The sequence below is a fragment of the Apis laboriosa genome, unplaced genomic scaffold, assembly GCF_014066325.1.
Source record: "Apis laboriosa isolate Shangri-la unplaced genomic scaffold, ASM1406632v1 scaffold42_cov153, whole genome shotgun sequence".
NCBI classification, from domain to species: domain Eukaryota; kingdom Metazoa; phylum Arthropoda; class Insecta; order Hymenoptera; family Apidae; genus Apis; species Apis laboriosa.
Genome location: NW_025223257.1, coordinates 2,268,072 through 2,284,997, shown reverse-complemented (window position 1 = coordinate 2,284,997; position 16,926 = coordinate 2,268,072). Strand labels below are relative to the sequence as shown.

Here is a 16,926-nt window from a genome sequence, read left to right as displayed (position 1 = left end):
TGGGGATCACGGGGACGGGAATTCTTTCGAACAATCGTATTGCGAATTTTTAGACGAGGAATTTTGTATGATTGGATAACACAGAGAAGAAATATAGGGTATTACATTAGGAAATTTTTCTACCCTAGTACAGTTAACGTGAATTGAAAAATGAAATAATGATAATGGTGACAAGTGGTTCGTTCGTCGAAAAAAAATAAAATAATAATAATAATAATAATAATAATAAAATCGAAGCGAAACGAAAGATCGAGGTCGAGTGAAGCTCTCTTATAATTAATACAGAATTGATAATGAAAGGTGACAATAAACCGATAATATGGACGAGCGAAAAAAGTGGAGAGTGGAATAACGCAATTTTAACGATGAATAAGCGAGAAGAAGTGAGAAGTGAGAATAGATAAATGATAAAGTTCACCGGAAGAGTGGCGGAGTAACAAGTAAATAAACGGAGTGAAAAAAAAAAAGAAAGAAAGAGAAAAAAAATAAAATCTGGACACGGGTAAAAGTGTAAAAAAGATAGAATGTCTGTGAATAGGACGTGGAGGAGCAATGGAGCATACCATGGGAACGCTCGGTTTCACGCTCAAAATGTAAACCGGATCGATTTAGATTGCAACGTAAAGGATCGAGGCTGTGCAACGATGGCACGGCTGGCCGCTTTTATTTCACGCCAGGCTGATTAATGTAAAACTTCTGCGACGCATCGCACGCAGTGGAAAACCCTTTATAAAACGGAGAAAATTGATGAAGACGCCGCCTGGTAGGCGCCACGTTCATCCCCTGCAACTAATTTACTTTGTGTAATTTACTAAGGAGGCCAATTCATTGACACCCTATATCTGAAATCTGCCCCCCTTCCGTTACAACCATTATCCTCTTGTAATCTTATCTGTATTTGCATCACATGTAATAAAAAAAAAAAAAACAACGAAGTAAAGTAGGTAAATTAGGAATTAAAAAAAAGATCGTTCTTCTTCGAGGAATATAAAGAGAAGATGATCGTCCTATCATCAAATTATCGCGAGAATAATACAACGTTCGTGCAATCTTCAATTTAATCCGAATTAAACGAACGAATTCATTTGAATTTCTTCCAATCCCTTTAACGAAAATTAACGAAAAATTAATACAAACAGAAGTAAAACGAAATTTTCAAAGATTCCCAAATATTTCCTCCCCGAAAATCAAAGTACCAAGAAGAGTGTATAAATTCTGCAAAGCTATCTTCCGCTAAAAAAAATTAAATTTTCAACGATCGAAAATGAAACTCTAAAGTATCCTTCCTGAACACAACACAAAAGATTATCGGAAACACATTTCCCTGGTGGTGAATACCTGCGTGAATAGCTTGTTGTAGCCGGAATTGTGTTGATTGTATCCGATCATCGCCGGAAGGCAGGGCCGTCGTCGCCGGGGCCGGTTGTTCGAGTGGCTTTCACCCACTTCCGGGCCCTTCGACTCCAAGTATTATGGCCCAGTTTCGTTCTCCCTGTGGTAAACTCACTCTCCGCCAACCACGCGTTGATCCGCTAAACTCTCGCTATTCACACGCTACCGCATTGCGTCTTTCTCTCCTCCGCCCTCGGTCGGTCGCTTTTCACCAAACTGAACCTCTGACCGAAGCACACCTTGCTTGGAAGAAGTTACGCGCGGCGCCGCTACGCCATGCTGGCCGGCGCGAGTGTCACTCCGCGGCTTCCCTCAGGCGTTCCTCCACGACTTTTTCCGCTTCCGTTTGCAAGCCATCCAAACGCCACGCGTTCTACTCGCGGCACACGTCGGGGTTCATCGCGCCTCGGCCACCTGGTGCTTGGACTTTCGCGTGCATCGCGGGTTCCTGCGCGAGGCGAGCTCACTCTTCCACGATACCCTCCTCGTGTGCACCCTCGAGCACGCTGCTGCCAAGAGGATCGTTCCGTGAGAGGGGAAAATGGGGCTTGGAAATGGGACGAAGCACGAACGCAGGCAAACGCAGGTTGGATCGAGTGGCTCGAGACTCGTCGAATCGTGATTATGCCTCGATGGATAAAGAAAGTTTCTTTTCTTTTCGCGTAATTTAATGACGTAAATTTTTTTCTTCGATTCGAATCGTTCGTTGATAGCAACGATATTTTAAAATATTGCCAAAATCTCGTTTCTCGAATCTTTTCGATCCAAAGAGTATTCCTTCTTCCTCCAATTCATTCTTCAGATTCGTCCGGAACGGAACTCTCATTCTCCGACACGAAGAACGTTAATCGAAAACTCGAAAACGATCAAGAAGAGTTACAATCACCTCCAACTCTGACCCCGTCTGCCTCTCTCGCACCGATCCATCCGACGACGGATCGTCCAATATGGATTTACATCCCTTTTCTCGGTGCCAGACTGGCGCTCGTTTCGTCGCTGCCACGAAATATGCTGATATAATTGCTCTCGAGGATCTTAACGAGAAAGGGTGAGCAACGTCTTGGTCCGTACACGACTTCGACCTCGACTAACGACGACTTCCACCACCGTTAATTACATCGTAGCAATTAAAGTAACGACCAGGTGGATCTACGCCGTTGTCCCTGAACCTCCCTACAACATCTTCGATACGCTCTATTTGAGATCGGCCCCGAAGTCTGATCACGTATAACCGCCTATACATCTATATCTATCTTCAAGCTTTTTATCTCGTGGCTTGAAAAAAATCGGTTTAAAACCGACATTTCCATCGAGTATCGAAATCGAATTTTCAACGTCCACGAGGATTTATTATGAACAAGATTAAAATATCGCTCGAACGATGGTTATGTAATTTAAAGATGTGCAAAGTTCTGATTATGTGTCACCCCGCGGATCGACCCCGTAACACGGTTAATAGTCGAGGATCGAGAGATCAAGCTGGTAAGGCTTCGATTATACATGCGGCCACGATCAGAGGATCGTTAAGAGGATTCCAGTTTTACGATAGGATGGATGGAACACGCAAATTCCTCTCGTACGATAGTTACAACGTCTCGTGGATAGAAGTGGAGAAGAGAAAATAAAAATTAGATTATATTAAAGGGAAAAAACATTCTTTAGAAACGAAACTGTTAGAGAACTTTCTTTGCGATTCGTTTGATCGCTGTGAAATAATTAATTAATAATTAATTAATTCGTTATTATTAGTATGTGGTATCCAACTGTGCATTGATTAAAAAACGCGATAATTCTTTCCATCGAAAGAGAAAGAAAGAAATTCTGTTTGGAATTGTCGGAGGCAAGGGAAGAGGGCAATCGATTCCGTTGACCTCTTTGCAACTATGTGTGTCGTTGGAGTGCGCTATCCTTTTGTAAACAGTGGACGATTATTCGACGGGAAATTCACGACGACGAATTCATCATTCCGCGATAAACGGAACCACCGACAATTATCCTGCAATTATTACTCGAGGCGTTAAGAAGATCCGCGTGGGCAGAGGGTGAGAAGAAACGAGTTCCTCCGTCCCGCGAACAATGCCAGTGTCCTTTGAAGAATAATAGGCTCTCCTTATCCTTAACCGCGCACCCTTTTTGTCTTCCCCCGAACGCGAAGTAATTTGCGTCCCAAGATTTCATCCGCGATAAACACGAGCGAGAGGAAAGCTAAAGAAAGTAAAAAAAAAAAAAAGAAGGAAAGAAAAGAAAAGGAAATGTAAGGAGAAATGCGAGGAGAAAAATGGAGAACGGGGTTGTCCGAGAGCGTAGACGTTCCTTCGTCTCGATGGATACACTTGACCGGTTGCCTACATTCAGGAGTTTAACGGGAAACTGACAAATCAGAGGGCCTGTAAAAGCGGAGGAGGACGCTCTCGGAAGCGGGTCAACGACATCGTCGAGTGGCGAGTTCACGTTCATTCGATCGACTCAGACTCAGTCGCGTTATCAACATCTATCGAGAAAAAAAAAAGAAAAAAGGAAAAGCTGCCTGCGCTCGTGGCCTATTTCTCTCTCTCTCTCTCTCTCTCTCTCTCTCTCTCTCTCTCTCTCTCTCTCTCTCTCTCTCTTTTCTAACCGAATTTTGTTCGTTTAACGTCTTCTTCTAATCAACGATATGATGAATGTACCTGCGTTAGATCGTCTCGCGCGGAAGTAGATAAGGAAAACAAATATCAACAGCTTGGAAACGTCAAAAAGTGGCCTGGGTCGCGTGCGTGGTACGCCGAGCCTTCCGGCACGACGCGTGTTCCCGACACAGATAATGTAAAAAAAAAAAAAAAAAATCCACGTCTATCTTCGAGCCACCTCGATCCTTCGATGCAACGTCTCGATCATTGGAATAATTATTCTTTATTTTTCAAAATTTTTTTCCTACTTATTTATTTCTTATCTTTTTTTATTTTAATTTTTTATTTTTTTATTTTTTATTATTTTTTTTCCCCCTTTATCATTATTCGGAACACTGAACTCACACGGTCGAGTGTCGATTTCGAAAGGCACACGCGCGACTCGACGACGATGGGGGACGACGTATCTCCGCGTACTGACACTCTCTACGTTTCCCTACCGTCCCCGCGAACGCGTTCCTGGCCGGGTTTAGTTGATACATCGGCCCAAGGGTTTGCCGACTCACCCGCTCTGTGGCGCCACCGAGGAAGCCGGACGACACCCCCGTGACTATATCGATCCACAACCCCCTTCCTCCTCCTCCCTCTCTCCTCCCGATCTTCGCCACCCCTGACCAACCCGCACGACAACGCCAGGCCACTGCACCCTGAAGGCAACGTGTCCTATCAAACCTTACGAGTACACACACACACACACACACACACACACACACACACACACACACACACACACACACGTGTGCACACACACGCTTGTGTGTACTATGGGGGTTGGAGGGGGTGGAGGAAGAGGGTCGTGGATCTGTAACGCTTGGTAACGCATGTATATCGCGATCGTAGTCGAATCGCGGAACCACGAGGCGTCTTCGACGCGGTCAAACGTTTCTACGACCGAAACTGTGTCATTCGGATGAATCGAACGTTTGCCCTTACTCTGGGTTGCCACCTCGTCTAGGAGGATCGGGTCTAGGAGGAGCGAAGGTTTCCTTCGACTCTTTAAGAATAGAATCCGAGATTTTTTTCGGATATATCTTTATTCGTTTATTCGTTTTTCGAATTTATCGATGATTAATCGTGAAGTCGTTGATATAAAGTGTCTCTTTTTTTTTTTTTAATTAAAGAAAATTAGGGTATTAAAGATTACTTGTAACGATAAAAGTTTTCGGATTTTTGGAATTTAACGTGGATAGTAGGATAAAGGAGGAGGAGATAAAAATCGAAAGTTCGATATTGATTTTGAATTGGTAAGAAGGGAGGGGGTGTATAGAATCGGGCGATTAATTGAATTTTCGACGTTGATAACCCATCGCGAGCCTACTTTGCCAACAAACAGGATTGATTTGAGGAGGATTTCATATCGGATTGGCCGTGTTAAATATCGTCGTGGAATCCAATTTACCAACGAATCCCGCCACTGTCTCGTTTCCACGAGAACTTTTTCTCCTTTCAAGCTGGGTTACAGGTTGATTCATAAACTGGGTTAAGCTGATATACTCTCGCCACTTGTCCTCTTTTAAACTTTCTCGCGGAATCACCATGATTATTACACGAAAGGAAAGAAAAAGAGGCTCCTCCTTTCTTCCTCGTAAAGCGTGCAAAGTGGAGGATCGTATTATTACGTAAAATTTTCGCGACGAAAGTGTTTGTTTCGAATCGAAGGGAACAACGATCTGTTCTTAATTAAGACGAAAGTAATTGGAAGATAAGTTTCCAAAGCGTGGCACGAGTTTGCTACACGGAGCAGGACGCGCATGTCTGTTTCGCCGTGTCGAGTCGTAAGCCGCAAACCGATCGAATCGAAGAGGCCATCCTTAGAAGACTCATGTATTCGTGGAAGAGACACGTTGAGAAAATAGGCAGGGAGAAGATTCGATGGTTTTGCGCGAGAAGCCGTATACAATTTGCAAATGATGCAAAACACGCGTTGCAGAAGGCTGATTTGGCAAACTTGGCGACCGAGAGGACACTCTTCGAGCATCGAAGGACGTCGCAGCTATTTCAGTAGAAACGCGGCATTAGAGCATCCTGTCATTTAAAGTACAATTTTAAGAATAGATCGGTTACACAAGTCGTTCCTATGAAAACAATTTTGTCATCCCGTTGTTATTCGATCTCGTATCAATCTTTTCTCGTTTCGCGCAACGATATTAAATTTATTAACCTATATATATATATATATATACTTAGTTGATTGTCATATACAGTTGATTAGCATTGAAATAGGATTTTAACAACCTGAATCTGAAATCTGTTAAGATTAATAGATTTTCTTAATTCTGTTGGAAGAAGGACAACAAGATTTCTTCCTCGTCATCTTTCATAAAGTTCCATTTATCCCCTGACGTTTCGATTAATAATAAATAAAAATGTCTAGACTAATAAAGAAGATGAATCGATAATTATATCCAAATATCTAGAGGGATTTTTCTCGTTTCATCCCCCCAATTTGTTCGATCTTATTATCGATATTAATAGAGGTAAGAATGATTCGTTAGTCTCGTTCGTTTACCTTCCTCCTTCCAAAGGGTTTGTAGTGCTCCCGCCTGGCTGGTCGTCGAAAATGCGCCATTTTCTTGCCCCGTGTATAGCGGCAAGGCCGTGAAAGAGCGGAGAACTCGCGTGTACCTTGCACTTCGCTCGGATAAACAGAGAAGGGTGAACAATCGGGTGAACGAGCACCGTTTACACGATCGCCTACGTGGATCAGCTTTCGTCAGCTTCGCGAGTCCATCGACTTCCGGCACGAGGCGCGTCTGGTCCTGGTTCTAAACCGCATTTATCACTGGCCGAGTGTCAGTCGCTTTATTCACTTCGCACACTGTCGCACGGGATCACGACTCCGTTTTTGGCTTTGATCGCGGAGGATGCATCGAGGATCGTTCTCGGCAAGATCTCGCCGATTTTTCTTTCTTTTTTCTTTTTTCTTTTTTCTTTTTTCTTTTTTTTTTTAAGTAGTCAACTGTACGGAAACGAGAAATAATTGTAGCGATAGGAACGATTAACAGGCTTGCTCGCGAAACGTCCGATCTTTGGACTCATGCCGAAAGGTGAACGCGATGGCTCGTGACGTGTTTCGGGTATATCGAACGCATAAATCTTTGGCCTTAACCTTGACTTTTGAACCCGAGATTTTACATTCGAAAGAAAGAAGAAGAATTTGGACAAGGAAGGAGATAGAAGAACATGTTCAATCTTTGTTACGACAGATTTTTCCCTCTTTACCTTTGGTGTTAATTATCTTATTATTAGATGGGATAGAATTATATATATAGAGCTTACGATTGAAATTAGACAAAGGTCTATACAATTACTTAAGCTCCTTAATTAACCTCCTTGTCTCGTTAATCGATCGATACGATACAATTGTCATGCACGATTGACACATAAGCTATTCTCGAGTCGTGTGCAATATATTATGCGTCCACTCGCTACGATCCAAACAAACGGAAGAGGACCTACCACTACGAGCTCAATGCATCCCACGCTCATTCATCCGTTTCTATCTACTCTAGACTACTTTCCCGACCGAACCATCGAACTTTCGCAGAGAATTTTCGTAGAGAATCGACTCCCCTCGACACTTTACGACTACACACTGCGTCCCCTTCACGAAGAAGTAGCCACGTAGTCACGTGTGTGCACCGGAGATGAAGAAAAACGCGAAGGAACAGGCGAAGAGAAACGTGATTTCTTTTTCCTTTCTTCTTCTTCTTCTTCTTCTTCTTCTTCTTCTTCTTCTTTTCGAACGAATTCACGTTGGTCGATTCGCGAGCGTGTTGGAAATTCTCGTTTCTGTTTTCATCTCGATGCCTCGATCAACAGCGACGAATGGACGCTGATCGGTGGAAACTGGGTACGAGACGAGGCCGGTTCGCTCGAGCGTGTGCTACTGGTGCGACGAGTAGCTTTTGGAACGCATCACGACCTCCTCCGCTATAAATAAAACGGTGGCCGCCACACCGAAAACTCTGCCAGCCAGCCGGAGAGTGCTCGAACCGTCGTAATTTTCCTCGTTCAACCGAGGAACACAAGGGGGAGAGGAATACCAGCCGGCCTGTACGCCGATTCCTAGCGAGACCGCGGTATGTGAATCAACCGTGTGGCCTTTGAGCGATACCCATCGACGCGATTCGCCGATGTGTGTATGCTTGGTATTACGGTCGCCGGTGTTTGGACAGCTATGGAAATAGAGGGGAACGGAGAAATTTTCCACCGACATTTTACGGGGATCAGAAAGATGTTTATACAATGGAAGAATCGAAAATAGTTGAGATAAATTAATATCAATGTCCTCTGTAATTCTGGTATCTTTGTGCGGGTGTTTTTAATTGTTTATCAGCATCAATTTTGAATTAATAGGTAGAATTAAGAGGGTTAAGAGGGTAGTTTTTATCGCGACGAAGATACAGAGTGAAGGTATGCAAAAGCGGAAGTGAGGGCCCAAGAATATCACGGAACTGCATAATTTATATATGTGAAATTTGTTACGGTCATTTTATATGACGTATATGAATATTATAAATGATTCCACAATGCAGATGTTGAATAGACTTGTCAGAATTGGCCACTTGATTCATCGCGAATTTTCTACCAATGGAATTTAGATCAGAAGAAGATTTGAGGCCAACGCGTAATTGTTGATTCATTACTTCCTTGTAACCCGTGCGAATAATTTTCTCGAAACATTTTCTACGAAAATTCGATGTCATCGTTTGCCACGGAATAGAATGCCGTGTTTCATTTACAACATTTACAAAGAGGCGTTCCTCTCGAAGAAAGGAAAACGGAAATGAAATTGCAACGCATGACCCTTCTAAGGTTCTGTCAACAATGGTCTATCAACAACTCGCTACGAACGAGATATAAAAGAAATATCGGAGTATGAAGGAGTTAGATGTCATAAAGATGAAGAGGCGTGAAGAAGATTGTGATGGAAGATTGGGAAAAGTTGGACGGCGTCTTATTGGAAGACCACAATTTCGATGAGTCGAACGGGACTAACGTCGGATACAAACGAGCATTGTAATCGATAAGTAGGTCTGGGTTGTGTCTAAGGTTGAATAAGGCTGGCGTGCCGCTAAAATTTGTCAAAAGGCTGAACAAGTAGCCTCACGCCAAGGCAAACAATCCCTGCAACGTCGTTGTTCTTAACGCTAGATCTACTAAAACTGTCAGAATGACGAGTTCCAGATTTTATATTTTTGTAATTATCACGTACAACGGCCGCCTTCGGGAAAATTAACGGCTGACTTTTATCGAGACGTGGGATATCTATTTATTTATTTACCCTCGCGTGTATCCTTGTGCTTTATTCTTCCCAATTTTCGCCTTTCTATTATAAATTCTACTTATTGCCCACTTTACTCTCACCCTCTCTGACAACGAAATTTATAGATCGCTACGTTTCTCGTGTAAGAATTTCTCGAGTCAACCGTCTAACCTATCTTGAGACATTCGTTTCGTAATCCTGTCAGGATCACGAAGACACGACCAACTTATATAAAGATCGTCTTTAGACCGGCGGAAAAAGAAAAGGATAAAAATATAATGTGGAATACCGAACCGGTGAATAATAAAAATTACACGGAATAATGAGTAATAGTTAAAATGGAATACGGAGTGCAACAAATTGGAATAGGTAATGCGATCTAAAAGTAAAAAAAAAAGAAAGCGGAGAAGAAAGTTTCGAGATTAACTTTCGAGAACTTTTTAAACTGATTCCGTGGAAACTATAAAACTAGGAGATATTTTTCCAAGATTTAAAATGCGATATTAAATTAAAATTCTTTGTCTAACTATCCACGTTTAAATTAAGAGGGGTGGAAATGCACCCTGTACAATTCTTTTCGATCAAGGATCAAGGATTTAATTGGGTCAGTCTTCTTGCTCGGAGATCGCCGATTTTCTTAATCGTCGTTAATTTTTTTGTTCATTCTTGCTCTTTCGAGCGAACGAATGCGTCTAGCGCAACCGGTTTCCACCTCCGTTTTTTTTTTTTTTTGCGAAACGTTTTGCCTCTCTGTCTACCGAAACTCCTTCGCGAAACGTCTGGAGGAAGTCAAAAAGACAGCGAAGAAATTGAATTATTTAAATCCGGATTCGGTACGCGAAGTTTATCGAGTGCTTGAACGTTTCTTCGTTTAAATGTCAGATCCTGTAGTCGCAGGCGAATCGCGCGATGGCGCCTTCAAGTTTCTGTGCCAACAGACGCCAGTCACCTTTGGCACTGTACGGATGTCTGGTCTTTGAAAAAATTCCTTTACGTGACAGGATGCTATTAGTCACATCATACTTCGACGTCAAAAAATTTCAATATCTTGGAAATATAATAAAATTTCATGGGAAATTTAAACGCGAGAGCATTCGCTTTGATCTCGAAGAAAATTTCGAGAAGATCAATACATTTTTTTGTTATCTCTCTATCGATTTCGAAAATTTATGAAATTTTAATAACATTTGGATCGAAGAAAATTGATTTTTTCGAAGGAGATAATCAGAAAAGAAGATCTGAACAAAATATAGTTGTGGAATAAAATAGATGTATTATTCGATGTCATATAATTTAGAGGCTACACGAGTCTCGTTATCATTCCAATGTCACATGCGATATTATCGAAGGAGACAAGAACTGGGATAAAAAAAGAATTATAATTGGAAATAACAACTTTGGATCGTTCTCAGTATTATAATTATAATTAATATGGAATATTGTTACTTATTTCACAAAAGAATCTGGCATAGTTACTTCGTATAATCTTCTAAGCAAAACTAAAAGGTACGAAGTTTTTACCATAGACAAGTGCAACCTAGATCTACCATCTTATGGAATTTTATGTATCATATTCTGAATTACCGATCGTGCAAGAAGATCTTGAAGTGCCCTCTACGATTTAGAGCCATAAATTTAGAATTTATATTCATTCTTATCATCATAAACTTGATAAATATAAAAATTAAAAAAAATTCGTTTCTTTAAATTCCAATATAAATATGTATTATTACATATTTAGAGTATATTCAAGTACATTTTAAATCTCTTCTAAGCGTAGAATTTTCTCTTACCGACATTCGATAAAGAAGATATAAAGGGTTATAAAAGATCGAACAGCCCGTCAGATGACTCAAAACTGAATACGAATTCACACGAATTTACATTGAATTTATTAAATATCTTACATTTATACTTTCCGTATAAATGTTACAACTATTATAGAAAACAAAGATGATGAAGCATAGAATTAACGAATCGATAAGATGGACGAAAACGAACGTGAAAATCAACTGGCACAAATCCGCAATTAATATTCTTTTTCGTCGCGAGTTTGCCGTTATTATTTCACGAATATTAAAGCGTTGGAAATCTCTGTTTCCCTAGAAAAAAAGAGATCTGAAAAAGCTATTAGCAGGATTGTCATCAGGCCGGAGGCTCTTTGAATAATCGTCTCTCGTTATTGTCTTCGAGCGGGAACGTCTGCCTCTGTGTCGGAAGAATCAATGCTTAAATGTACAGGCACCGAAAATCTGCTTGCTTCTCGACCGGATGAATTCACAGCATTTTTAAGCGGCGCTTACCGAAACGTTTTAATTATTCACTGGTTGCCGGCAACTCCGCCGCTATTTCCATAGTAATTACAATCGCTAACTTCTTCTTTCTGCCAGACATTTTTCACCGTTATCTGCTCATCGGATCTCCAACGATTTCTACGAATCGTTCCAATTGGACCCTATTCCTATCTATCTTCCATTCCATCGCCAGGCGAACCTCGCATTTAACAATTGAAAATTGAATCTTTCCGTAGTAGTCCGATAAAATCTGATTTAAAGGGGATTTATTTCAAATCAAAAATTTGCCTACTTGAAATATTAAAAATTCGAGTGAAAAAATATTCCAACCCCGAGTTCCAGAATTTTATTAAATAAATAACGAGGGGGACAAACACGCCCACGCAATTTTTTTAAACAATCAACCCTCATCTCGACGACAATAATTATTCGCCTCGGCAATTGCCAACGTTTTCCTCCGCAGGAAAACAAAAACGTTTCCCCTTTTATTTACAACTACTACGCGGTTAAGTTCCTCCGAATGCCACGCCGTGCGTCACGTTAAATTTCATTTTCGCACAGGCTACCCCCCACACGTTGTTTTCGTTCGCGACTCGCGGTTCGGTTGCATAATCGCAGTTGCCTCCGGGAATACGAGGCTTCGTCCAACTCTCGTCACGTCGAGGCGAAACGGTGCACAATTTAACATCTCTCCTCCTGGTGCATGTCCTCCAACCATCTCCTCTCCCCCTCTTTACCCACCTTTCAACCGATTCTTTAGCTCCGCTCAACAAAAAGGAGCACGAGCTCCGTCCTCCTCCTCCTCCTCCTCCTCCGAATACGAATACGAATACGAATACGAATACGAATACGAATATTTTTCCAGAGGCACGCGAGACACGATTCCCCCGATTCCGTGACACGGATCGCAGCTGCGACTCTGCACCGGCGGCAATAAACGAAGGTCGAGCCGTAAATTGTTCTCGATTGCGGCGAATTAGCGAGCGATCGCTATCGCCGGACCTAAAATTATTTCTTCCAAGCGCGATAATCACGATCGACGACGAATGCCAAGACGATCGAACAACCCCCTTCCCACGCCGCTCCCTCGTCGAGTCGAGAAGAAATTTTAAGAGTTCGGTCGCGATAGGAAAAGTTGCAGATCCGACGCAAACGGGGCGAGTCGAGACACGCGCGTGCATCGGTTGGAAGGTGAGTGGAGAGTGGGGAGCGCTCTTTGTGAGATTTGTTGAGCGCGATGAATTATAGATACAAAGTGGTCTCTCTGCAACGCGTATGGGAATGGAATTTTTTTCTATTGTTCATTCGTAATAATGAATTACGCTCTAGCGCATCTGCATCTGTATGAGAACAAGTATCGTATGAAACAAGTGATGGATAATTGTCCGTTCGAAAGTTTAAATAGAAGAAGGGAGTACAATAAAGCTTTCACGGTACTTTGCCACAGAATATACTCGTATAGAATACTCGCCGAGTAATGATCGTCAATGAGACAAGCACCGTGGAAAAATGTTCCGTTCTAGAGGAACGTTTGATATAGTTTAGAGCATCCCGTGTATGGCCATATATATTTATATGTGTATATAACAGCTCTATGTAAAACGTATACACAATCTCCACAAATTGCTGCCGGGATGACCTGAATTCACGGTCTCCTATATCTCGGTGTAGCAACGTACTCCCGTTTTTTTTTTTTTTTATTTGAAATTTAAAAATTCCCTCCGTGAATATTATTCTCCATTCGTTCATTTCGTCTAAAAGCGAAATATTAGCAGAACTCGAAGTGCGCATTGAGCGTATTGAGAGTGTATTTAGAAGCGGGTGGCGGCAGTTTCGAGAACCCGGAAATTCGAATTGTATTCAGTCCGTGTCAATTTACTCGCGGGGCCACGATCCTCTCGAGTTACTACGTTCGAAGAACAACAGCAAACTCCGCTGTTTTCGGCTGGCAACGGTAAACAGGGACCCCGCGGTAGGTTTGGTTCCCTGAAGGGCCAGTCGACAGACGGCAGATGGCAAGCACCTGACAGAGTTCCCTTTTCGAGAGGTTCCTTTCCCGAAACCCGGCTCCCTCTCTCTTTCTCTCTCTCTCTCTCTCTCGATAACATCTTTGAAAAATCTTTGAAAAATTTTATGTATTACGCCGTTTGTACCGATCGAGAAAAAGAAACGAATAATACGTCGTGCTCGATACATACATCTCGCCCTTGAACCGAGAACGAAGACGACGGGACGAGGAATCGAATATATATATATATATATATATGAAGGCGAATTAGATCCAATCGAACGATTAAGGACGACAGCCGACTTACCTCGAGACAGTGTCGATTCTAGAATAAGAATAGAGGATAGAGGAGAACGAGGAATCGTTTTCCCCGGAACAGATGAGTAATAGACGAGCGACGATTTATTAAATGGCCGCCGCGTTGGAACAATACAAATTATTACCAATTATATTCCACGCCTGATAGTACCACGCTTGGATAATTATACGGGCTCGCGGAGCCCGTTCTTCGTTATCCCTGTCATCCTCAGACGAGACTGTACAATGAATATGACCCACGATAATAATTATACGTGTCTCGCGAAGATCCTAATTTTGTGGGTCACAGACCCGGTGCGTCTTTCTCTTCTCTTCAATTACATAGTGCCCGTGGTGTTGATGCGACGATGGACAGGGTTGTACATGTTGGTAACGAGAAAGGTGGGGGAAGGAGAGAGAGAGATTAATAATTAAGCTAGTCGTCGAAGCCAGACTATCATGAAATTATATTTTTAATCAAGATTACAATTACAACACAATATTCATTATCAAGCTAGAACTATCGAGAGGATTAACGAACATGGTGAACCAGTTAACCAGCCGTCCGTTTCGCAATCTTTCAGAAATTCCTCAAAAAAGGTATACCCACACCCGAGGATGATACGCTGAAAGAAATCGTCTCGAAGTTTTATGCAAATTCCGGGATCGGTAAGATCCTTTCTGTTCCTAGTATTTCCGACGGAGAATTATATGCGAGCCGGGTATGGGCTCGTTAAACGAAGGGACGGGGTTCGTGAAATCGGGCGGGAGAGAGAATTCCTGAGACGCCTTGGAAACTCTTTTATTGCGCCGACTTTGTACGAAATTTCGCCGTTTCGTAGAATTTTACGATCCACAACCATCACGATCTGTACTCGCGTCTACTCGGATACGAATAATGCATAAAAATCTTCTTCGCCGCGGGCCCACGACCCGATGATGATCACGGATCGTCCACCAGCGTCCACTTCCTTTTTTTCCTTCCTTTCTTTCCTTTTCTTCTTCTTCTTCTTCTTCTTCTTCTTTTATCGCAATTTCATAAAACTTCGAAAAATTTTATTATACCGTTTATTTTCTGGGCGGAGAAACACGACGAACGCGCGCACACCCGGCCAGTTAAGAAACGATGTTAGGATAATCCCGTCGTACGTTTTACTGGCCGCACTTACACGACCCTGTTGCACACCCACCCGGCGTCTACGCACCGTTGTGTAAGAGCGCGTGTATGCCTCTCTCTGTATACCGGCCAGCTTTCTCTTTTTATAGCCTTCTAAGCATCGTGCCCGCCTCCGAGGCCTCACCACCAACCCAAAACTCGTGTGTATAACACGAGTTGCACGCGTGGGTGTGCCGTGGCCACGAGTTGGACGCGCATTCGTGTGCACGGAGGTATCACGGAGGCGGATAGAGATTCATCGAGGTACCATTTTTGTACCAACCTTCGTCCCTCCGCTCAACAGGAAAACTCCATCTTTTTCTTCTCCTCTTTCTTTTTTTCTTCTTTTTTCTCCTTCTTTTTGTCTCGTTGAATTATTCCAAGAGGTAATAACGATTGTGGCGGGATGTAACATTTTTTTTAAGTAGGATTAATTATGACACGCGAGGTTAAGAAATATCTGCAGGATCATATATCATACGATCAAAGATTTAGAAGATGTATTATGTATAAGCCTGCTACATTCGCTTGTTTTCGTATCCGAATATCCAACAACGATCCAATACTCGTGCTCGATACTCGCTCGTGCGCCAAAAAAGTTAAATTTTATTAAGATAAATTCGAATTGGAAAATCGATTTCATATTGTTCTCGGTCCACGAACGTCCACGAAAAGCCCGATCCCGTCATCGGTCCTCCGCGTGTTTATCGCTAACAACAGGTTCGCTCTCGAAAACTTTTTATGATCGTTTAATGTCCAAGGTAACACGAGCAGTTATTCGTGGCCCGTGATTCGCCTCCCTTTCTCCGAGGAGTTGGACGTATTAAACGCGAGTACAGGAATGATCTTTCTCGGGCCGTGTATCGCATTTAGGCTTCTCTAATCACGGCCACACTCCGGTAGAATATCGCGTCGAGGTTGCAGTTTCTCATGCAAATGGAACGACAGATAAGAACGAAACAAGTGGTCGAAAGTACAGGCATAACGAGCCAATATTTTTGCCTTGCGAAATTCTCGCGACATTCTCGTCCTCTCTTCAACCCTTATTTCTCCATTAAAACCGATTTATCACCCCCTCTCCCTCATTACTTCTCACGGTTTATCAATGATCGATCCATTTTCGAAATCGTGACGATTTTGGGAAGAATATCAATTTCATCACCTTTTTTTCCCTTAGAAATTTTATCGACTCGATGGAAGATCGTATCCCTCTTTTTCCTAGGAACAAAAGAACACGATCCATCGTAGTGAAAATTTAATCGATACATGGTCGCATGATGTATGAAAGATTGATAGATACGATGAAGTAAAAATTGTAATAATTAGTCGCATCGAGTAATTTTCTTCTTTAGTCGCCCCTCTAGAAGTTTCATTCGATTCGATCTGTTTTTGATTAGATCGATTGGTTAATGATGTAACGAGGAAGAATTTGGTAGGAAAGGTGGCAAGGACGACGTGGATAGAGTCATAGCAGAGACACTCGAGTTGGCCTCTCGAACGAAAATCGAGAAATCGGTCGATACCTCTCGAATAACAGGAATCCGTTCTGTACTCTCGTTACTGTAAGTGGCACGAGTACTCAGACACGCGCGAGCCACACAAATTACTCCTCGCTCGATCCCTGTTTACAGTCATTGGCACGTAACCGCGGCGCACGCGGTCGTGTTTGCACGCGCCTGCACGATCATCATCGAGGAAAGGGGAAATCACGAAGATCATTGTTGGCCGCACCGTGATTACGCAACTCCGCGGATTCCTTTTATTCGGGAATTTATCAATTTTCTCTCTCTCTCTTTTTCTCTATGTGAAAACTTCTCTAAGTGAGTTTCATCTAATAGTAATTT

The 16,926-nt window shown here is 42.4% G+C and overlaps 1 protein-coding gene across 17 annotated transcripts in view; it reads right to left on the bottom strand.

Annotated features, from left to right (window-relative positions):
- LOC122716163 (voltage-dependent L-type calcium channel subunit beta-2) overlaps window positions 1–16,926 on the bottom strand; it is a 74,594-nt gene that overhangs the window by 14,094 nt on the left and 43,574 nt on the right. For 2 of the 17 annotated variants that reach the window (XM_043939008.1, XM_043939009.1), the window contains exons 1-2: window positions 4,059–4,451; window positions 1,339–1,901 (exon numbers count right to left, since the gene is read on the bottom strand). The exons of 10 other annotated variants lie outside the window; for them this stretch is intronic. In XM_043939008.1, coding sequence (XP_043794943.1) covers window positions 1,339–1,389 — 51 coding nt within the window. In that variant the 5' untranslated portion in view covers window positions 1,390–1,901; window positions 4,059–4,451. Of the gene's footprint in view, window positions 1–1,338; window positions 1,902–4,058; window positions 4,453–6,567; window positions 7,948–16,926 lie in introns of those variants that run through there. 5 more of the 17 variants (XM_043939003.1, XM_043939005.1, XM_043939004.1 and 2 more) reach the window with 4 other exon arrangements.